This window comes from Asterias rubens, chromosome 1, assembly GCF_902459465.1.
Source record: "Asterias rubens chromosome 1, eAstRub1.3, whole genome shotgun sequence".
Taxonomy (NCBI): Eukaryota; Metazoa; Echinodermata; class Asteroidea; order Forcipulatida; family Asteriidae; genus Asterias; species Asterias rubens.
Window position 1 is genome coordinate 16,311,605 of NC_047062.1, and position 24,811 is coordinate 16,336,415.

The following is a 24,811-nucleotide window of genomic DNA, read 5'->3' on the forward strand; positions in this document are numbered from 1 at the left end:
TAGCTGTTGCAAACAGTCGCACAATTAAACACTCGACAGACAACAGTCGCACGATTAGTGAAGATCGAGAAGGGGAGTGATTTCCCCCACATTATCCTTATGGTGAGAACAAGTTTACTTGGGTGAGAGAAAGATGAAACGTTTACTTACTTGATGGCAGCATTTATAGGAAATTTGCACTAAATGTTCACACTTGTTTAGTTTCTCTCCAAAAGAGTCCAAGTTGCTATCGTGCACATTTGCATCAACTACATGCTGCGATGTGCAAATGAATAAAGCGCCCTCTCAAGTTGAAAATTACAGTCTGGTTCATCTTTTTTTTAGGTAAACCAAAAAAAGCATGCAGCAGATGATGCAGGCAGGATGCATGATGATGATGCAGTGTTTATGTTTGAGTTTGTGATGACCATACGTCATGAATTTAACATCACGCGACAAACCTAACTGAACATAGAACTATATCGCTGAAAACGGTGTGAATTCTAAACTGTTTTAACGTTCGTTGAGTATCAAGCAATAATCATAATGAGTAAATGATGAATTCCTCATCGAACTCGCCCTACCAAAGCAGCTACGGTGACAACGGCACGGCGGAGGCAGAGCAAAACCTAGGATTCAGCTACGGGCTGATGCACCAGGTAATTATTCCCCAGCCGGCCTACCAGTCGGCCATGGAATCCTTGTTGGATACCGGATGCTGGCCCAGCCCGGCCCACCCACCTTATTTTCTCCATGGTTTTGGGCGTAAACAATTTGATAAACATTGTTTTAGTTATTGTTGCAGTTTTGGAAAAGGACAAACTACCTGATGAACATTGCTATACTCAAAATTTATATTTATAAATTTATATTTAATATTTCGTAGGAGGTCCTGTTTTCGAGGTGTCCCTAAAATCGTGGCAAATCTTTTACCTCTCTGTGCGCGATGTAAACAGTCCCTAGATACAAATTGTGTGGTTTTATTTGCCAAGCAAAGAGTCTCCTCTCCCTTGACCAAAACTTAGAAACACGTAAGGCTCCACTGGATATTTGCACTTGTAAATGCAAAAAGTTTGGTATTTTAGGCATTTCTACAAGGTACAAAAATATGTCATAATGTTGAGGCCTTATAAAAATATTTGCCCACCGAAAAAGTTTCATCAAACACTATTTCAATTCACAATTCATGATGATCAAATCATGTGACTGAATATTTTGCTGAGCATTCTGGAAAAAAATGCAGAGGCTTAAAGAAGCCATGTGCCTTACATCATTTTCTAATATTTTTGGAGATTTTTTTTTTTACCCTCCGATCAATATTATTATTAATATTAAAATTTAAACGATCAGCTTGTTGATTCAATTATCACTGTTTATTTATATGCTTTATTATGAATTTTAAGAGAAAAAAAGGGGAAAAAGTAAATAAAAATCAGATTTGAAAGCCAATGATTATTCACACTTTTTATTAAATTATTTATTTTTGTTATTTTTTGCAAATAACCATGGTAATTTTAAAATTTCAATAAAAAATATTTTAAATAAAACGAAGACAATTGCTGGCTATAGAGTCGTACACAGAGTCTCAAAGAACACTTGTAGTCACTGCAGATGTTTCTTCCATGTATGGCTTTACCGGGAAACCATGCTTTCTTGTTTGCCGTGAACACAGGAAAAACTCAAAACAAATGGGGCCAGTTGAAGTCATCGAAGATCGGTGTGTAGTGTGAACATTTCAATGTCCATCAAGTTTTAATATATGTTTGCATACTTCATATTAACAAAAGAAGGTAATTAGGGCATCGGTTGATATAAGGCATCATTATTTTTTTCCCAATTCAAAGAAAAAGGCATAATAGCGTGAAAACTGGTAAGGGGGGGATTCATAATTGGTAATGATAATTTTAATAATAATATTATTATATTTATATATTTGGTTTGTGGTAACAGATCATAAGGTTTATCGCGAATCAGAAACGCAATGCATTGTGGGAAGGAATATGGGGCGGTTTCTATGCAGTTTCTACGACTCGCGCTCGCAACGCCTGACCTTTGTGTGGGTTCAACAGTGCCTTGATATTGATATTTTGCTATTCGCGATAAACCTTATGTGTATATCTGCTTGCCATGTGGAGTTTGTATTTTAGGGAACTGTCTTGCTATATTATTGAATACATAGGGCCTATAATATAAAATTGTTTTGTCTTGTTTTAGTTTAATTCTACTTACTATATTTTCAAACAAAATAACCCCTTTAGAACCTTCTGTCCTTCTTGTTCATTGTTATTTCCAGATCAAGCAGACATTTATAGTTTAGTCATAGTAGTAGTGGACCCAGTAAAACTGGGGCTCTGCTCATTTGAATTATTTTCTACGTTTGTATTTTCATCCCAACATGTAAAAAGAAAAGAAATATGGACAGAGCCCAAGTTCTGGTTATAGTTTAATCCAATCCAAAGCAACAAGGGTGTGTTATAAAAAATAAACCTAAAATGGCCCATATCATATGAAAATTGCTCATGTTTTTTCCACTATTTTCTTCTGACTCACACAACACAACAACCAAACATTTTCAAAGGTTTTTTTTTTTAAATGTTGCATACTTTCAGATAAATGTATACTTTCAGGTAAAACAAATATTGAAACAAGTTCAATATGTGTTTGACTAAAATAATGTTTTGTTTATATGAATTGACCAGGCTATGGACCAGCCAGAGCGTGATGTACCCGAAGAATACAGACGACCACCCCCGTATAATCCCTACAGCCCGTCTGAGAACTCCAGCAGCTCCACAAGAAACGACGGGCTTGGAACGGCCAATAACAATGATTCCACAAGGCCAAAGAGTAAGAAGCCACCTCCGAGGCCCCCGCCTCCAAGACGTGCAAAGAGTGATGAGGACGATTTGGTTCAGAAACTCAAAGTTACCAAAGTGAGATGGTTCTACAGGGACGATTCCAGCAAGAAGTGGGTACCGTTCATCGGATACGATTCCTGCCAGTTGGAGTGGAAGTACCGGAAGGTGTACGAACAAGGAGATGCTGAAGATGGAGACTGTGAGAGAATCTTAGTCAGGGGAGGGCTGTATGAAGTGGATATCTTAGAGAAGAAGTGCCATGCTTTATATTGGTCTGGTGAGTTGGAAGACAAGTGCATACTGCCAAAAGATTATGTAGCATAAAAATAAGTCAGTGCTATCGTAGTCCATTGTGGAGTGTCGTGGCCGAGCAGTTTAGTGCTGCAAGTTTGGGTGTTGTCTGAGTGTGGGTTTGGATCCCCAGTCATAGCACTTGACTAATGTCCATGGGTTAGGGCCCAGTTTAATGGCATAGCTTACAGAATAATTCTGCACTTGTCTCACATATGCTACACAGGGATTCATAAGCGCAAAGTTTTGGGTAAGCAGAGCCATGGAATTGGACCCCAACTTGTTTTTTCTTTCCTGACTGACCACCATTTATGCATTTCATTCATGTACCGTTCTTCCTTTATTTCTTTGTAATTTGTACAGATGAGACAGTGGATGCTATGCGGGGTACCTGGTTCTATCAATGTAACTCAGAACCTCTAGATGAAAGTATTGCTACCCAGATAGAGACTGAACACTTTGCCGAGTTTGGTGGACAGAAAACCACAGTAGATGCACCACCTACCAAGGCTGCCAAACAGGGTAACTAGACACTTATAATAATCCTGTTGTTTGGGAATGGTTATTGGAATTTCGTAGTGGTAATCTGTTTAAGCAGGTGCATCACTTTTGAGGATTTTTTCAGATCTCATGAATTTGGCAAAAAACTTCAACATTTCTCGAAAAAAAGCGGTCACCAAATGATGAGTGTATGAAACCAGAAAGTCACTTCCCACAAAGTCAGCCCCAACGCAGTTGTCTTTGACTCTCTTTCAATGCAGCATACATGTATGAGTATATGAGTATTGTACCTACATACAGATCATCGTTCGTTCCTAGCCCCAATGTTTAAATTTATATTCTTATTCCAAATAATATATTTATTCCTTAAGGCATTTGTTTTCCTTCAAAAAATCTGATAACCTCATTCATATTAATATCAACAAATATGAAATTTAATAGATGTTAAATTTGCATCAGGATAAAGAATATTCATTGTGGTTTTTACCCACATAAACCAATGTGTGTTAGCACTGTATACTCGGTACTTTACCCGAGTTCTGTGGATATATTAAGCGCGTCATATTAAGCGCGTGAGATTCGAACCCACGACCTTTGCAATTCTAGAGCAGTGTCATACCAACTAGACCACCAAGATAGTGCCCGTTGGCTACTAAAATTTAATTAAACAATTTAATGAATACACAATCAGTGATCGGGTTAAAAAACAAATTATTATTTGGTTTTCAGTGTTGAAGCAACTGAGGTTTAAAGATCACCATGTGGACTGGAACAGCATCAAGGATGTATTCATGTACAGCAATTCAAAAAGCTCAAGGATTGCACGCTCCATTGGGACTACTATTGGCCTCTCTAAAGGTACTCACAAGTTAATCGGCTTTATTTGTTTAAATTCGAGCCCACAATCTGATGGCTCAACCATCAGAACTGAAAGGCTTTCAGTCTATCCGCAGGTCACTCGATATAATAAGTTTCCTTTGTAATTTATCTGCACGAGTTGGCGTGATTTTTTATGCGTGACCTCGGTTTGAATATATAATTAGTCCAAAGGGCTTCTGAAATTCAGTCTTTTTCTGCCTTGTCTGAAAAGTATTGACAGAAATAATGTAGAAGTACATTGAAATGAAAAGCATATCTGTCGTTTTGTATGCAAAAAAATCGTTGCAATTCAAATTTTAAAAAGAGAAATTTGTACATAAAAAATGGCTTCAAAAAGGAAGAAAACAAGTCACAAAAACACGGAAAATTTTCCCATTATGGATGTCAGCAACAGTCCCGAATTAGTATATATGGATAGATTATTTCATATTCTTCCAAAAAGTGTTAAAAGCGAGATCGGATCATACCTAGTCCAGTCAGGATACAGCGATTTCCACCATTAATCCAAAACTCCCATTACGAAAAAAATCAACTATTAGACAGCATGGTTTTCCTGCACGGTGATTGGCTGACGATGACATCATTGACTAATATGGCAGCAATCCGCAGCATGCTGTTTTTTGTTGGTATGGTGCCCCGATCACAAAGGCAGCGTTAGTCAATAACAAAAGAGCCTGTCTGTACCATGGGATGAATGAGCTGATCCTCATTCAGCTCATAGTTTAGACAAGTGCTTTTACCATACCAACGAAAAACAGGTTGCTGCCATATTCGTTGATGATGTCATCGTCAGCCAATCACCCGTGCAGGAAAACCATGCTGTCTAATAGTTGATTTTTTCAAAATGGGAGTTTTGGATTAACGGTGGAAATCACTGTATCCTGACTGGACTAGGTACGATCCGGTCTCGCTTTTAACATTTCCAGGTAGAATATGAAATAATCTATCCATACATACTAATTGGGGACCGTTGCCGACATTCATAATGGGAAAATTTGCCGTGTTTTTGTGACATGTTTTCTCTGTTTTTGAAGCCATTTTTACGTACAAATTTCACTTTTTAAAATTTGAGTTGCACCGATTTTTTTTATACATAACGACAGATATGCTCTTCGCTTCAATTAACTGGTACATTATTTTGGTTGAGACTTTTCAGAAAAGGCTGAAAATGACCAAATTCCAGAAGCCCTTTTGACTAGTTAATATTCACACAGAGGTCACGCACGAAAAAAACGATGCATACTCTGCAGATAAATCACACCTGAGGGTAGACTGCTTTACCAGTCAGGTTTCTAGTGGGTGATGCCCATTCCTACATGCTTACAGACTGAAGGGATAACAATGTTTCAGCCCCAGGAGTAGGTTGCAATGTGCCCCTGCTGACACTGATGGCAATGTGCCCCTGGTGACACTTAAGTGTTGCCCTCACCTCAAGGTGGCCGCCTGTGGCCTTGTGATGTTGGGCTGTCTCTAATAAATTATCAAAGAACACTGTGGTGCTGATATCAGGGATGAGATTTGTCAGACTTTTATCTGAATTCATACTTTTAAAGTCAGCTTGGTGAAGAAAATCAGCCGTTAGTTTTTCCATATATAACAAAATCCTGCTCTTTGATCTACTTCTCTAGTGCTGAGAACACTGTTTGTAAAAGCTCAGTGGAATCTATAACTCCATGGTTACACATTCAGGTGGAAAAGCCATCATTTCAACATACATCAACAGAATTTGTATCCTACATAGTTTGAGACCTTTTTATGAGAAATTACTCTCATCCCTGTGATATTTACAAGCAGACACATTTGTGCCCACAGCGTCTACCAGTGGTTACCGGATCATCCGAGGATACCATGAGGAATCCAGTCTAGATGATAAACCTCCACCTATCAGTCATCTTGTGTTTGTAGTGCATGGCATTGGTCAGATAATGGACAGACGAAATATCATCAAGAACTGTACAGAGTAAGTATTTGTAGTTGTTTAATCACTAGGTCCTTATTATCAGTGCCCAATTCCATAGAGCCGCGTAAGCACAATTATTCCTTAAACATTTTCTGCTTAGCCAAAATAAGCAGGATACCAGTCAAAGATTGTATGTGTGGCTTGGTATTTTGGCTGGTAATCTTATTCTGGTAAGCATCATTTTGTTGTGCTTGGCTACTTTATGTGCTTAAGCAGCTTTATGAATTTGGGCCCAATTTCATTGAGATGTAGAAAATCTTGCTGAACAATATAGTCTGCTAAACAGAAATGTGACATGCTTGTGTGGCTGGTAAATTTATTCTGGTAAGCATAATTTTGTTGTGCTCAAGCTACTTTTTGTGCTTAATCAGCTCGATGAAATTGGCCCAGGCAATTAGGTGTTTAAAGATATCATACAGAATTAGTAAAAACTTACAGAACAGTCGCAGATAATGTTCATGTCGTGAGTGATCGACTAAATAGAAAACCTTTGAAAATTTGGGCTTAATCCTTGTGTGAGTCGGAACAAAATAGTGAAAAAGCACGCACAAATTTCAGCATGCAAGCACATTGTCCTTAATTTAAGTTTGCAGGTTGTCTAGGTTTTTAGATACAGTTTTCTAATAAATAAAAAAAATTCAGAGGGAATTATTTCATAGAAAAATATAATTCTAGTAAAAACTTAATATTCAGTAAGCTTTCTGACTCAACGTGAAAAACAACTGTGTGGTGGTTTTTAATTTGTTATCCTTACCAGCCATGTATAATACCTCTAATTTCATTGTCCATGTCTCCAGCTTACGGAAAGGAAGTGAGAAGACCATCAACAAGCACTTTCCAGACCTGAAGGGTCCTACTTGTACAAAGCGTGTGGAGTTCCTCCCGGTTGAATGGCGTTCCTCTCTGTCCCTAGACAGTGGAGGGGTGTCAGCAATCACACCCCAGAAGCTCAAGTCATTACGCCATGTACTCAATAATACAGGAATGGATATACTGTACTACACCAGCCCGTTGTACAGATCAGAGGTAAGACTTTAGCCCTTATTACACTGTATCTCTTATACCCGTGGAATACAACCCAGGGGTGGATTAAACAAAGAGTTAAGACTAGTTTTATCTTGAGTCTAGACAAGTTACTCGTCTCACTCGTCCTAACTTAGGACTAGCCTTAAGCTTTTAATATTTCCTAGTTAGGACTTGTCCTAACTCTTTGTGATATCGACCCCTGCGGAAGCCCCGGGACTTGTTTAACCCATCGGTTACCCAACCACTTCACGCTGTGTCCCTATTCCATAGAGTTTTGGTTGCTTGTTTCAAGAATACCTCAGGGTTTTACCCCTTACCCCTTCTCCGGAGCAGGGGTGGCTGATCCCCGGGGTATGCCTATTTTGTATCACTTTTGTTTGTAATTTTGTTAAACTTGTGGAGAGAAATGAAATAATAATACTAAATAAAACAATGAAAAACTTCAAAACAGGTTTTTAAGTTAGCTAGTTACAATCTTTTCTTGCAGATTGTCAAGGGTCTGCACACCCAGATGTGTCGTCTGTATTCCATATTCTGTTCTCGTAACCCTGGCTTTGAGCCCAATGGGGGCAAAGTGTCCATCTTTGCTCACTCTCTCGGCTGTGTTATAGTCTACGACATATTAACTGGCTGGAATCCCATCCACCTCTATGATCAATACCTTAATAATGTACAAGGGAGCCACCCTGATCTTGACTCGGTGAGTCCTACCCATCAGGAACTAGCAGCTGAACTGAACGAAGCGAGAAAAAGGTTGGTTTGAAGTAGCTTCTGATAGATGTTTAATTTGCATTGGGGTAAAAGAATTTGGATTTACCCTTTATACATCATCAACACTGTATACTGTACTCAAGACTCAGTTACACACATTGACATCTGTGTGAGATTAAAACCAAATATGAGCTTAAAGGCAGTGGACACTATTGGTAATTACTCAAAATAATTATTAGCATAAAACCTTACTTGGTAACGAGTAATGGGAAGAGATTGATATAAAACGTGAGAAACGGCTCCCTTTGAAGTAATGTAGTTTTCAAGAATGAAGTTATTTTCCACGAATTTGATTTTGAGACCTCAAAGTCAGAATTTGAGGTCTCGAAATCAAGCATATGAAAGCACACAACTTTGTGTGACAAGGGTGTTTTTTCTTTCATTATTATCTCGCAACTTCGACGACCAATTGAGCTCAAATTTTCTTAGGTTTGATATTTTATGCATATGTTGAGATACACCAGTGAGAAGACTAGTCTTTGACAATTTCCATTAGTGTCCACTGTCTTTAAAACCAAATAATATGTAGTGCCTTCATTGGTTTGTCTGATCTGAGGCTGCCCAAAGGGTACCTGAGATTAATATTAAGTATTTCTTATTTTATATTTACAGACATTATTCACTTAATTTCCTAGCATTATGCAAGACGTTTCTTGTTTACCTTTCACGCACAGCGTTTTAAACCTTACCACCACTTTCATTTTCCCTTATTCACCCACACCCCTTCCCTTTCCTTAATTTAAGGCGGGCTGGGATTCCTTATTAGCAAATTGATTTCTTGCTGTTTTATGTATGGAATTTACTAATTGTGTGGTTGTTTTATGCATTTTTAGGTGTTCGGGCAAGAGCCCGAACAACTCATTGTTTTTGTTCGTTTTTTTGGGTTTTTTTTTTTGGTTTTTCTTATTCTTCTCGCTGTCGATTGTCCGCAAGAAAAAGCATAGATGCGAAACTTGCATTAAGTTGAAACTTTGCACACAGGTAGACAATAACCAGTAGATGATGCAAAAGTTGTTACGTCACGATGACGTCATCAGTTGACGAGATACACTAATTCAAAGTTTATTATTTCAAAAAATCATAACTTTTGATTTACATGAGGGATTTTTAAAATCAATACATCATCGTAAAGGGCATTAAAAACTCCGTAAACGCCTCACAGACATGACCCCATTTTGATTTTGTCTTCCGGCTCAAAAGAGAGGTTGAAAATTTCAAAATTCACGTCTAAAGAACAACGTAAATCCCCCGTTGGTATGTGCATAAACATTACACTTGGGCATACACACAACGTGTAGTGTATTAGCTGTGCGGGAGAGTCACGCTCCAGTGATCATCCATAGAGCGCGAAAAAGCTTCATGTAGAATAGTCTTCGTTCAAGGCGTTTAACCTTGTGACCTTTCTTCTGGTTGAAATCGAATTTATTGTACATTATCTACGACCGTACTGCGTTGATAACACCGGTTCCCGTCCGATCACTGAAGTTATGCAAAATCGGGCTTGGTCAGTACTTGGATGGGAGACCAATTGGTGACCAAATTTTGTATTATTTATTTTTTTATTTAATTTTTTCTTCTCCTATAAATAGCTTCGTTTTTAGTCTATTTTCAAGGCGTTTCCAACCAACATTTCTTTTCCGGTTAGTTAGTCTCTTCTTCAGTCGTCATTATTCATAAGGCTCCAACAACAAAAGCTATTTAGACAATCTATACATCATATGAAAGGGCATTAAGTACGTAGTCTGTTTTCAAGGCGTTTTCAACAAACATTTCCATTTTGGTTAGTTAGTCTCTTCTCCAGTCGCCATTATTCATCAGTTCACATTTCCTCGACCACAAAAGCTATTTTGACAATCTATACATCATATGAAAGGGCCTCACGTACTTCAAAAGAATTGGTATGTTGGTGACCTTCTCTTGACCTTTTGACCTTTTTAAACCGGAAGTGCCTGTAAAAGGCTTTGAAAAGGCATTATTTAAAGGCTTTTAGGTTGAAATGTAGTCTTTTTGATGCTTTACCATAAAATTATTTCACATCGAGAAAACTGTTTGGTTTTGATTTCTTTGCAATTTGACGAGCTATTAACAACACTTTTTCATTGATTCAAACACTGACCCAACAATAGCCGAACACCTAGTGTTTGTTTGTACAAACACTATATCTAGTTTTTTGGGGTTTTTCTTATTCTTCTCGCTGTCGATTGTCCGCAAGAAAAAGCATAGATGCAAAGCTTGCATTAAGTTGAAACTTTGCACACAGGTAGACAATAACCAGTAGATGATACAAAAGTTGTTACGTCACGATGACGTCATCAGTTGACGAGATACACTAATTCAAAGTTTATTATTTCAAAAAATCATAACTTTTTATCTACATGAGGGATTTTTACAATCAATACATCATCGGAAAGGGCATTAAAAACTCCGTAAACGCCTCACAGACATGACCACATTTTGATTTTGTCTTCCGGCTCAAAAGAGAGGTTGAAAATTTCGAAATTCACGTCTGAAAAACAACGTAAATCCCCCGTTGGTATGTGCATAAACATTACACTTAGGCATACACACAACGTGTAGTGTATTAGCTGTGCGGGAGAGTCACGCTCCAGTGATCATCCATAGAGCGCGAAAAAGCTTCATGTAGAATAGTCTTCGTTCAAGGCGTTTAACTTTTTGACCTTGTCTTCTGGTTCAAATCGAATTTATTGTATATTATCTACGACCGTACTGCGTTGATATGACCGGTTCCCGTCCGATCACTGAAGTTAAGCAAAATCGGGCTTGGTCAGTACTTTGATGGGAGACCAATTGGCGACCAAATTTTGTATTATTTATTTTTTTATTTTCCTGTTAGCTTCGTTTTTAGTCTGTTTTCAAGTCGTTTTCAACAAACATTTCTCTTCCGGTTAGTTAGTCTCTTCTCCAGTCGTCATTATGCATAAGTTCCTATGCTTATGCCCTCAACCACAAAAGCTATTTTGACAATCTACATCATATGAAAGGGCTTTACGTACGTAGTCTGTTTTCAAGGCGTTTTCAACAAACATTTCCTTTCCGGTTAGTTAGTCTCTTCTCCAGTTCTCCACAAAAGCTATTTTGACAATCTACATCATATGAAAGGGCTTTACGTACGTATGTAGTGCCTTTAGAATGCTTTGAATGCTTTGAAAAAGGCGTTAACTAATGGCTTTTAGGCTGAAATGTACACATTAATGCTTGTGTATAGTCGCGTTCAAGGCGTTTTCATAAATACATTTCCCTCTTTTAATAAGTTAGTCTCTTCCACAGTCGTCAGTATTTAATAAGTTCATATTTCCTCAACCACAAAAGCTATTTTGTCAATCTTTACATCATACGAAAGAGCTTTACGTACTTCATAAAAATGGAGATGTTGGTTACCTTCTCTTGACCTTTTGACTTGTCTTAAGCAAGGCTATGAAATGAACAATTTGCTAGGTGCGCCCAGTAAGCACAAAATCGACCGTTAAGCAGCTCTATGAAGTTGGGCCCTGCTCTAGCAGCGGTAAGAGATCTGCTCCAGCAGTGCAAACCTTGTAGGATCAAATCCCACCAATTTTATAAAACACATTGTGTTAGGATTAAAGGGGTTAAGTTTTGATTTAAAAAAAAATAGATATGTACACCGAACAAGTGTTTGTAAATATACAACCACTACATGTAAAGTTTTTCTTTATACATCTTTTTCGAAAGAGCCATATACCTGGAGATACTCGTGTAGTGGTTAAGAAATGTCAGTTTTAGATGTGGTAGGCAACCATTATAGAGGGAAACCCCAAACAATCACGTAGGGTCTGAACAATCAATCCACACGATTCAAGCCTTCGTCCCTAGATTTTAACTGGGGTGCACTAAAAGTTCACATGCTAAAATTTGCACCTAGTTTGTATTTGTTAATTATTCGTGTTTGGAGCATTATCAAGGGTTCCAACAGCCGGTGTGGGCGTTTTTTATTGTCATTTATGAGCTAGCAACTATTAGTGCAACTTTTGACATTACAAATAATATTAGCTCCCCGTTTAACTGTTTACATCTGTTTTCATTACACAAGTCATCAATAAAAACTTAATATTTTTTTTAATGACTTGTATATTTATGAAAACAGATGTAAACAGTTAAGTGGGGAGCTAATAGTTGCTAGCTCATAAATGACAATAAAAAAACGTCCACACCGGCTGTTGGAACCTTAACAATGCCCCAAACATGAGTAATTTATAAATACAAACTAAGGTGAACATTTTAATAATATTATCTGCGCAATTATATCAATCTGAAAAGTACAAATCAGTACTTGCAGTAAGTGGAATAATTATGTCAAACAGCAGTGCAAGATGAAATTCGAATTAACTCTAGTTTGTAGAACGGAGACCTAATTATAATTTTCATTAATTTTTTTTAGCATGAATACATTAAATGTCAGGTCAGGCGTTTAGTAAAAACAAATTCGTACGATATTGGCCAAGAGCTAAGCTATTTCTTTATTCCTTACGTTTCCTGACATTTTGTTCAAAGATCATTTCGACAAGCGTAATTACACCGACCAAATTCAAAAGTTAAGGAGTCTCGAAACGGCCTGAATTGTGCACCACTGCATGAAAACGGCTTTGATCTGTACCCATCATTTTTCATCTTTTGGCATTGATTTCTTTGTAATTTGCTCGCTATTAACAATACTTGTTTCATTTATTCAAACAGTGACCCAACAATAGCCGAACACCTAGTGTTTGTTTCTACAAACACTATATCTAGTTAATTTTTTTTTTTTTCTTCTCCTATAAATAGCTTCGTTTTTAGTCTATTTTCAAGGCGTTTTCAACTAACATTTATTTTCCGGTTAGTTAGTCTCTTCTTCAGTCGTCATTATGCATAAGGCTCCAACCACAAAAGCTATTTTGACAATCTACATCATATGAAAGGGCTTTACGTACGTAGTCTGTTTTCAAGGCGTTTTCAACAAACATTTCCCTTCCGGTTAGTTAGTCTCTTCTCCAGTCGTCATTATTCATCAGTTCACATTTCCTCGACCACAAAAGCTATTTTGACAATCTATACATCATATGAAAGGGCCTCACGTACTTCACAAAAATGGGTATGTTGGTGACCTTATCTTGACCTTTTGACCTTTTTACACCGGAAGTGCCTGTAAAATGCTTTGAAAGGGCATTTAAAGGCTTTTAGGTTGAAATGTACACTTTTTGATGCTTTACCATAAAATTATTACACATCAAGAAACCTGTTTGGTTTTGATTTCTTTGCAATTTGACGAGCTATCAACAACACTTTATTTTCATTGATTCAAACAGTGACCCAACAATAGCCGAACACCTAGTGTTTGTTTCTACAAACACTATATCTAGTTAAAATTTGTATCCTTTCATTACTGATAGTTTTTATACAGTTTTTTTGTCAAGGCCTAATTAGTTTATTAGCTATTTCTCTATCTATCTATTTATCCTTCATTTATGGCTTTCGGGTTTTTTGTTTATTTTTAATTATTGTGTTTGATTCATTTCACAGAGTGTCAGACTTAGAGGATAAGCTTCTTGCTACCAATCAAGTTGCTGTAAGCATCACATCTCCAAAGCTAGATTTTCAGGTAAAGACTTTGACATTCTATTAAACCATTTTGGTTTATTTTAGGGGGGAAAAGTCTCATGGAAAATGTATGTAATTATGAATTGTTGTTGTGTTTGTTTGCAGTGCTTCTTACCAAGTTTAATGGTCTCTAGGTTTTTTTTCGTATTACCAATCAATGACCCCTACCATTAATGGTATCATTTTAGCACTTATTGTCCATTCTTAAATTTGTCTTCATAAGTTAAGTTGTGGTGTATGTCTCTTTTAACAACTTTTTATTAGTGGTCACAGCTGGTCTGTTATACATTTACTTACTTTTGCATTTTAAAATAAAAAATTGCATATTGCATATAATTGCTTGTCATTTTTCCTTTGTAATATTTTGCTGAATTTTCAACTGATCTGTATACCTTTTTGTTAATTCTGATAATGACTTTGTGTTTATCTATGGATATTTTTGTTAATGTTACTATGTATGAACCATGGAGCATTATTTTTTTGATGGATTTGGCGCTATATACATTTTTGCTATTATTATTACTATTATTTCACTCCCGTAATTTGTCACATACTGTATATACAAAAATTGAAATAAATTAAATCCCATCCAGATAGTTAGCCTGTAGATTTTTTTCTTCTTGAGGTTTTTTGGGGAGGGGGAGCATCGAGTATCCAGTACTCGTCACGAATCATTGTATTATAAGTGAAAACTTATTTTTGCTAAAATCTATTTACTAATTGTATGCCTACTTGCTTCTGCATCTCTCCTGCACCAATAGTGTCTTTTAGACAGACATAGTGCATTATAAATGGCCATTATTATTATTATTGTTGCCTTAATACATGTAGTACATCTAATCTATACAACTCTGTTTGTGTTGTTGTTTTTTGTTGTTGTTTGTAAACAGCTTGATAGTTTCTTCTGTGTGGGCTCTCCATTGGCCGTCTTCCTTGTAATGAGAGGTTTCCGGGCTCAAGGAACCGGATCGATCAGCCAAATCATTCCCAAATCCATCTGTAAACAAATCTTCAATATTTATCACCCAGCAGACCCAGTTGTAAGTCAAATTGTGTTTTCTTATTAGAAAGAAAGATACATACATACATACATACATACATACATATCAGCATTTATATGAGGCGCCTTTTTCCCAAGGTTACAAAGCGCCTACAGAAGATGCAACAAAGAAAGAAATCCAAACCCAAGATGTTCCAATGTAAAGTGAAGTAAACGAGTCAAGTATTTCTGTACAAGTGAGTCTTAAGTAGTTTTTTGAATTGTTTATGTGAAGTTGCATGGCGAAGATGTGATGGTAATGAGTTCCACAGGTTTGGAGCACTAGCAGAAAAAGCACGCGAACCAGCTCTGGAGACGGTGCGATGTACAGCCAAGAGGTTCTCTGAGGAAGAGCGTAGGGAACGCGGTGGGACATACGGTTGTAGCATGTCGGATATGTATGATGGTGACTGGTGGGCAAGGGATTTGAAGACATGAAGACAAAGTTTGAAGTCAATTCTGTTTGAGATGGGCAGCCAGTGCAATTTCTGAAATAGTGGTGAAATGTTGTCATGACGACCGGTCTTAAAGATGAGTCTGGCTGCTTTATTCTGAACTTTCTGGAGACGATTTATGTTTTTCTTTGTGATTCCTTTCAAAAGCGAGTTGCAGTAATCTAGTCTTGACAGCACAAGTGATCTAACAACGGAATGACATGTATCCTCATCGATGTAAGGACGTATCTTGGCGATATTTCGTAGGTGAAAGTTGGTGTTCTTACTCATTTGTGCAACATGATCATCCATTGACATCCTGGAATCAAACACAACTCCCAGATTTCGTACCGATTTGGCAGGTGAAATAGTTGTGTTTTCAAAAGTAAACTTGAGGTGACCAAGAGCTTTACTGGCAGTTTTGGAGGAAATTATGATGAAATCAGTTTTATCCGCGTTAAGTTTGAGTTTGTTGGCCACCATCCAATGCTGAATGTCTTTCACACAAGTAGATAAATTGAACAATGCACATTCTGCATCTAACGGGATCTTTGGGTCGATGATGGAGTATATCTGAATATCATCAGCGTACATGTGATATAACATATTGTGCTTACGTAGAATTTCCCCAATTGGGACTGTGTAAAGTGTAAAAGACAAAGGTCCAATAACAGAGCCCTGCGGGGTGCCGTAGTCAAGATTAGTGGTAGTTGAGTCCGCTCCAGGAACATGAACATGGTTAGTGCGACAGTTGAAATAAGATGAAAACCATTGCAAGGCATTACCGAATATACCAAAGCTTTCTTGAAAGCGGTGGAGCATGATGCCATGGTCTAGCGTATCAAACGCCGCTGAGAGATCCAACATAACAAACAAAATAGCTTTTTGTTGATCAATTGCTTTGAGAACGTGATCCTGTACACTGAGGAGGGCAGTTTCTGTGCTATGTGAATTGCGGTATGCTGACTGGAGTGGTTCAAACAGGTTGTGATGATTAATGTGCTCAGTAAGTCTAGCAGAGACAACTTTTTCAATGTATTTTGATATTGATGAGATGCTGGATACAGGACGGTAATTCTTTAGATCATTCCTGTCAAGTGATGATTTCTTCAAGATAGGAGTCACAATAGCATGGCCTAAAGAATTCGGAAACGCACCCTGCTCGAGGGAAGCGTTCACCACTTCTGTCAGTTTGGGAAGAATGACTGATGAATGTCTTTTCAGCAGCCATGTTGGCAGTGGGTCCAAAGCACACGTCTTGGTTGGTGACTTCATGATGATCCTTAAAAGGTCATCTTCAGTGACTGGACGAAAATCATGTAGGAGAGAACCATGAGAAGGAAACTTTCTTCCTTCCAGAGGAGACGATGGATCAATGTGGACATCATCAATTATGTTTCGAATCTTCTTCACTTTGTTCAAGAAGAACTCGCTGAACTTCAAGAGACAAATAAATGCTTAAATTTATGTCAATCCTGGGGATTTTATTGCTGTGTTAGTACAGAGGGAAGGATGGCTGACAATACCCTATGTGATGACAAATTGGAACCATCCGTTCAAAAGATTGACACACAAAGATGTGCCTCGACCCAATGCTTCCCCTTATATCTGCAGAGCTTGAAATTAGCACTGAATCAGAGGCCAGTGACTTAGCGTCAGTCTTATGACCGTACAAGTCCAGCAGTCTGCTGCTTTTGAATAACACCTCAATGTATTTTTAACTTAAACTGATTTACAAATATCTTGTTGAGTATCAAGGTATTAATCATAAGTATAATGAGATAAATCTGATCCAGGTGCTTGTTCTAAAAACAGCTCAAATGTGGTACTATATACATAGTATTCTTCTCATTTTGGTTCCTGTCTTGTAACACATGTTCTGGTCCAGTAAAATTGTTGAGCTACAAGCCCTGCAGTCTTGGTTTTCCCCCCAAATTCGAGCCCTGATCTGGACCCAATTTCATAGAGCTACTAAGCACACAAATTTGCTTAGCATGAAATTTCTTCCTTGATGAAAACAGGACTACCAACCGTATTTCCAGTAGTTGTATATTGCATGTTGGTATTCAGCTGTTGTTTGCTTATCCTGAAAATCACGTGGAAATTTGGATGGTTACCCTGTTTTTATCAAGGAAGAAATTTCATGCTAAGCAAATTTTTGTGCTTAGCAGCTCTATGAAATTGGGCCCTGGATGTTTAACTGTTTTCTGTCATTACTCCCTCAGGCCTATCGTCTAGAGCCTCTGATGCTAAAACACTACGCCAACGTCGCCCCCATGACCATCCACCACAAGGACTCGGCTAAACAGATCCCCTATGATCAGATTAAATCCATGGGAATCCCAACGAGTAACTCAACGAGTCGATCTGCTGTATATGAAGAAATGACCGGGGTGGAGACAGGTGCTAATGCAAAACCTGCCATCGGTAGAACCACGTCTTTCACTGGTAAGAATGAATCTACTACCATAGTTTATAGAACAGCTTAAACGGAAACGGCAACAAGTGACCTTTGCTGAAACTCATATAAAATGTTTTCAATCAATAAGGAAATTTGAGTTAACATGAGAATTAACAGAGAATTAACAGAGTTTAATTGTAAAAAAAAGAAAAAATACCTGTTTGCTACTGTCTTGCAGTATATTGTTTTGTGAAATGAAGGGTAGGGACAGTTTCTAGCTCTACATTCTTTTAACACTTTAACTCTTTTAGCGTGTCGTGGCTGAGCGGGCTAGTTTACTGTCAGCAGCTGAGTGTGGATTCAAATCTCGGTCATGACACTTGTGCCCTTGAGCAAGACACTAACCATGATTGCTTTGTAACAATTTGGGAAGGTGGTGCATTTTGCTCTACTAGCGAGGCTCCTGGTGGATGATACCCATGACTACATCCTTACGGACTGTAAAGCAGGTAACCCTGTTTCAGCCCCAGGGGCATATAGGAGGCAACGTGCCCCTGGTGGCAGTTGATTTGGGTCGTTAGTCCAAATCAGTTGAGTGGCAGTTGATTTGGGTCCAAATCAGTTGAGTGTAGCCCTCATCTTGAGGTGTGTTTCGGCCTTGTGATGTTAGGCCATCTCTCATAAACGAATATCTTTTTGATGAAGGCCTGTCTTGACTTCCTTTTTAAAAATGCTTCTTGGTTGACGTTATTGTACTGGATGGCGTTTTATAATTAATTAATGTTGATTGATTATTGATTGTTTATGCTAGCTTGACTGGTTGAGTGATTGGTTTGGTTGATGCATTGATCAATTAATTAATTGGTTGGTTTGTTTTTTGGTTTTCTTACTGATTGTTTATTATTATTATTATTGTTATTATTATTGTAGGCCTATTTTCACTTACTTTTTAAAAGCTTTTTGATAATCTTCTGCACTAGCTAGTCCAGATTTTTTGCTACTATTGTATTTTTTATTTTGGTGATCCTGTATTTTAAATTCCTGCATTTTAACTTTTATTGGTTAATGTCAATACTATGTAAAGCCTGTGAGCATTTGTCTTTTAAATGGTTTTGGCGCGATATAAATGTTTTTATTATTATTATTAATATTAACTAATATATATTTATTTTACAAAGGCTCGTTTGTAAGATCTGTTTCTTGTGAGTGGCATGAAGGTTATCGCTGCATATTGAACCCTTCACTATAATTTGGGGTATTTTTTGTCTGCAGAAGGAATTGGGGGATTCCTGGCGAAGTTTTCTCGATCAGGCTCGGAGGAGCGGGATCCAGATTTTGACGCTCTCGAAGATCTACAGAGGGCGATGGATTCATATGACGCTGATGCTGTGTCTGTACAAGCAGGAATCCCATCAGAGCTGGATACTATTGGTAAGTCCTATAGCGACGTCAAATTTATCAATCATCGGGCATTTGTAGAGTGCCACCATTCTAGTTACCTATTCGAAAGTGCTTAGCAAAATGAAGGAAAAAGTGAAATGGGCTAAATGTAAACAGGATATATTTGCACCCAAAAAACTTCCTTTTTTTAAATAGTTAATTGTTGCACTGAGTTTTACCACTTGGGTTCTTAGCCAGCAATTTCATCTCTTCCTGAAATGGGCCATATTTTTGACCGCGTGAGGGCGCTCTCAATCACTTCCGGGGGTATATTCATTCATACCCAAAACAGTTTTTAAAGATTGGAACACATTATAACCACAGACATCTAATCCATCACAGACAATAAGACTTTTAAAGGAGCCGTTATAATCCACCTCTAAAGCAAATTGAAACTACGGCGCAACAAAAGTGACAGAACGCCTATTAATTTGTGCAGGGCGAATCGCGTGTACCCCCGGAAGTGATCAAAATACTATTTATAGCGCCCTCGCGCGGTCAAAAATAAGGGGCATTAATGTACTTCTCTTAGTTCTGCCCTCCCCCCCCCCCTACCTCTCTCCTGCACCAACTTGGTAGTCAAGGTCCCAGTGTGTAATACAGTGTACGGCGCACTTTAGGTAAAGCTTTGTTTACCTGCTTACCATTGACTCCGAAAATGGAGAGCACGGCAGACATCAGCACGTGTAAGGTTGGTTCCATGGGACGACAGGGTTGTATTTTAATGAATTGGAGTGTTATCTATTTTGGAATGAGGAAATAAAGAACAGTGGGTAGGAAGAGGTAACGAATTCAGTGGTAAACAAAATAAAAAATATATCGCAATTTTTTTTTTGATTTCCACAGAATTGGAGCAGCGAGTAGACTTTGAGCTTCGGCAGGGTAATCTGAGTAGTATGTACATCTCAGCATTGACATCTCACAGTTCCTACTGGTCCTCAGGTGATCTCTCCTTGTTCATGCTGACTCAACTCTTCCCTGAAGACCTTGCCACTGGCCACTAGTCCAAAGGCTACTGGCCACTAGTCCAGTGGCAGTAGGTGAGAACAATCCTGTTTAGGTTAAATCTAAATCCTGTCTTAATCCTGTCTTATGATATGGAAGAGTAGATTTATCTTTTGCCTAACTTTCTATCATGAGCAAGTTTGCTTAAATAATCTTAAATCAAAGATTTTCCGTGAACCAGTTGCAATGAATATACGTTGCATAGTATTTTGGCTGGTAACCAGCTTTCGATATTAAGCAACACAAATATTTCTACAACTAAGCAGCAATGTGTGCTTGGCTTCTTTGCTCAGTTGGTCCTGGTTGAAGGATCGCTCATAATTATTACTAGAAAACTTTGGATCCAACTTTACAGAATAGCTGGGAACAAAGTACACAGAAACGCCTTGGTTATCTGTTTGGAATTGTGTTGAAATTAAGTTGCAATTAAGTTAAAGTGTCAATGACTCTATTCATGCCATGAGGAAATAGTGGTGGCTAGTTTGTTTACATTGTTGGAAGAGTCTATATAGATAAAGAGATAAATGGATGATATTTGCCTTCACAAGTGGTAACGTGTGCCTCAAACGATTGTGCAACCATAGCAAATTTGCACAGTACCCATTGAGAATAAGAATTTTCATGTTCATATTTGAAAAATGTTTATCAATGACTTGCTTAGTCACAAGTGACTGCTTAAATTTGAAGTGCTCAGACTATAGAGACAGTTGCTATGCCAAATAGCTTTGGGCAAGCTTTTGTAGAGGAACCTCCAGATGAGCAAATCCTGGTACTTATTGTACCATAGATATTCATTCAAAGTTGTTTATGGGTGTTCACCCTCTTTTCTGTAACTTTGCAAAAGCTACTGTCAATGGAGGATTTCAAATGTAAGCAGGAACTTGTCACTAAGCTGTCGTTGTACTAGGCAGTATTCAAATCTAACTCACAAATGGCTTATTGAGTGGAGACAACTCTGATTTATATGTTATAGCCCCCTCTGTTGGTTTAACCTTGATAACTTTTTGCGGTATGGCACAAAGATGAAGCTAATGCATTGTACAGCAGATGACAGTAAACACTTGCAACTTTTCAGTTGATCAGCTAGGTTTTATTTTTATAGTATGCATTTGCTTTAGTTGTTTAAAAAATAACTTGCAACTTCTTCTCGAAGTAAGAATTGCTCCGTGATTGTACATATTTTGAGTTTTCAAAGCTATGCAAAGGAAAACTGTTGGCCTCTTTCAAGCATGTGTTGTGCGTATTGCACAATGTATAACAATGAAAATACATGCCAAACAATGCACAAAAGTCTGTGTATTCGTACTGTGTTCTGGGAATCTGCGTTCTGCATAAAAATCAAATGCATTGCTTAGCATGTATTTACAGAATTGCACTCTGCGCCACACACACAATGATGACGTTTTTGCTAAATCAGACGCGTAGGTAAATTTTTCATGTAAAAAGTATCTTGAAGATTGGAACTAGATTTTATTTTTAAAATGCTGCGTATATATTTGCTGGTCGATGTAAGGCTAGCTATTAACAGTACTTCATTGCTGCAGGCTACCAGTAAGCAACTGTCATACTGGCCATGATGACAAACAAGTTAACCAACTAAGTAAGTTTTGATATTGTGTGAAAGCTACTATACACCTTTTGATCTCATGCATAACCTTCTAGATTCTGTATCTAGTCAGGGATGGAAAATGTCAGATTTTTATCTGAATTTAAACCATTTTTAACGTTTGAATGGTGACAGAAAAGCTGTGGTTTTTTTCTTCCGAGAAAAAGAAGTCATGCTTTTTTTTATTTTTATTTTATTAAAGTAGCACTATTTAGTGCTGAGGATACTGTTCCCAAAAGCGCCTTGAAGTAACTCCCTTGAAAAGGGAAAATATGTCATCATTTCCAAGGAACCTTCTAGTTTCAGACCTTTTTGTCACCCCTGTTTTTGTGGAACTGTTTTCAAGTGGCTTTGAATATGTTTGTTAATGTGGTATCTTTACCAATAACGAAAGTTGAGGCCAACTGTATATTAGGGACGCCAGTCTCCGTGTTTCTAATCAGCAGAGTGTGGTTTTCAGTCCCAGCCTTTACACTTGTGTCCTTTTACACTTAACCATTATTGCTTTTTCCTTCATATAGAACGTAAAGCAGTAGGTTCAATAGCACATTAAAGTGCCCAATTACTCTAAAAGAAGGGGTTGGTCCTGGTGTCACTGGCAGTGGCTGCTCAATATACCACAGCACCTTGTAAACCTGTGTAATGTGCCAAGTAAATTGTTTTCATAATTCATAAATCTTCGAAATACATGCCTTAAATGTTTCTCTTTGTGCAAGCGCCTTGAGAATCTTATTTGCAGATATCTGTGCTATAAAAGCTTCTGCTCTTAGGCTTCACTTCTATACGTGTGCAACTTACATCATGGCAATAAGAAGTTTATTCTATGAGTGCACTGTACCTTTCATGCAGATATTACACACTCTTGAAAATTCATCTTTTTGGAGAAATAGGTCATCAGTACTGGTAGTTGCATAATGGTTTGAAAGTCAGGTATTAGGCGTTATTCTCGAAGTGGTAGTGTCAAGTGTTTGCCCGCAATAAAGGTGTAAACTGGCATAAGTAAGAAATCATAGTTGTACCAGAAAAGGAACCATGCACCATCAGTGTATACCGAATGCGATTTGGGTTTTTTTCGCACATCTTAAATCTTGCGTAGCTATTTCCTGTCTGTGGGATTCAACATTAAGGAAAGTGATACAGTATTGAGCTTGTAATGTGATGTAATATGCTGGAAGTAAATTTACAAGTAAGGTATCATTATATTCACAAACCTGAGTATCAGGAATGAACTTTTAAATTGAGCTGCCATTCAATATTTGAATCAATGCAATAGATTGTATATAAAATAATATAAAAATGTCATCCCAATTAAAGGATTTGGGTAGTTTTTGTAACACAAAACATAATGGCCACAAATTTACATCTCTAATGATAGTAGAAAGTTTTTAAAATATTACATTAGTTGCTGAGGTGCTGTAGTTTTTGTGAAATGAGTAAAACAAGGTCCCCAAAATATGTTTTACATGCTGAAATAATTTTCATCTCACTAAAACAAAAAAGTTGTGACTTATTTTACTTGTTTCTAAAAAACTATTATACACCTCAGCAAGTAATATTTTTAAGGGAAGCTTTCTACCGTCATTATCTTCAAACTGTGTGAGTTTAATGTAAACCTGTGGACATTGTGTTTCGTGTCCTACAAAAAGTACCCTGACCCAACACATTAGTAATGATTAGTGTAGATATTTCCACTTTTTATGAAGTAGATGAAACATTTTGTAACTAGAGTACACCATTAGGGCTTTCATTCACACATTTTGTACTAAAACGTACCATTTGGAGTTTTTATGAAATACATGTATTGCACACAAAAAAGACGATTTTTGTATTCACCCCAAAATCCCTTTTATTTATGTGAAAGAAACTTTTAATTTAGAAGAAGATCTTAGTCTTTGAAGATATAATATTTAAAAGTCAAGTCCATTTGCAATTCTTGTATAAATCATCAAAGAAAAACTAATTCAATGCAGCTCCCATAATGCAGCGGACACAATACTACGACATTATAAGGTTTGGGTAAATTCGTCTGTTTTCACCATAGAGTTATATATCAGAACTAGAGAGCGCACGGGTGATGCTTCATGCACAAACGCGACGGGACCGCAAGGAGACACGCGCGCGCCATTCTGTACGCGCGTTGAATATGAAACACACGTTGGAGTTTGTGTTTATTAAACGCTACGCGATGCTGTTTTGTTCAACTTGCAAAATGGTCGCACAAACACATGCTGTGGGATGCCAGTTTTGTCAACTTAGAAAATGGCCGCCTGCGTGCATGCTGGGGCGCGTATATAGGCCAGTGCGCCCTCTAGTTCTTATATATAACTCTACGGTTTACACCCAGACAAAACGGTATACTCCTATCACGTCCGCCATACCCCAAAAAGGCTAATGGGTTTCTGGCAATCGTTGGAGCCAGTTTGTGTGAAGTAGGAATGGCTTACAATTGACTTACATCACACTTGCACAATCTATTTTTAATGGGTCAATGGAAGCTAAATTTTGATATTTTTGAAATTCTAATTATAGGATAGGGTATGTGAAGTTGTATGTACATAATGGGCATTTGACATTGACAGTACTGTTTGTTGCATTGCTACATGAATTGTATGCTTATAACTCAACACCAAAGTGCCCCAATATTAAAATTTAAAATTTCTTTGATTTGCTTTAATAACTATTTTTTATCATTTGACCTAAAATATTGAGCGATAATCAGTGAATGCTCTTTGTGATTTACATACTAAAGTGAGGGCTATGGTTAGGACTAAGATCAGGATTAGGGTTAGGAACATACAATTTTAGAGGTGTCAGAACATACAGATTTTGGAACAGAGGGGTATCGGAACATAGTGGCATCGGAACTTAGGGGTATCAGAACATAGTGGTGTCGGAACAAAGCAGGAGTAACCCATAAACCAACAACCAACAAATCGTTGCTTGCTGACTTGAAAGTGATTTCCAGATTATAAAGCGCTCCTTAGTTTCTTAATCCAGAATCCAAAACT

The 24,811-nt window shown here is 37.6% G+C and overlaps 1 protein-coding gene across 1 annotated transcript; it reads left to right on the forward strand.

Annotated features, from left to right (window-relative positions):
• Window positions 1–341: 341 nt before the first annotated feature.
• LOC117306446 (phospholipase DDHD1-like) lies at window positions 342–22,687 on the forward strand. Its single transcript, XM_033791033.1, has 12 exons — window positions 342–638; window positions 2,679–3,114; window positions 3,492–3,650; window positions 4,359–4,487; window positions 6,321–6,468; window positions 7,266–7,494; window positions 7,982–8,247; window positions 13,801–13,879; window positions 14,769–14,918; window positions 17,577–17,799; window positions 19,025–19,183; window positions 20,039–22,687. The coding sequence occupies exons 1-12, from the start codon at window positions 534–536 to the stop codon at window positions 20,194–20,196; spliced, it is 2,241 nt and encodes a 746-aa protein (XP_033646924.1). The 5' UTR covers window positions 342–533; the 3' UTR covers window positions 20,197–22,687.
• Window positions 22,688–24,811: the final 2,124 nt, after the last annotated feature.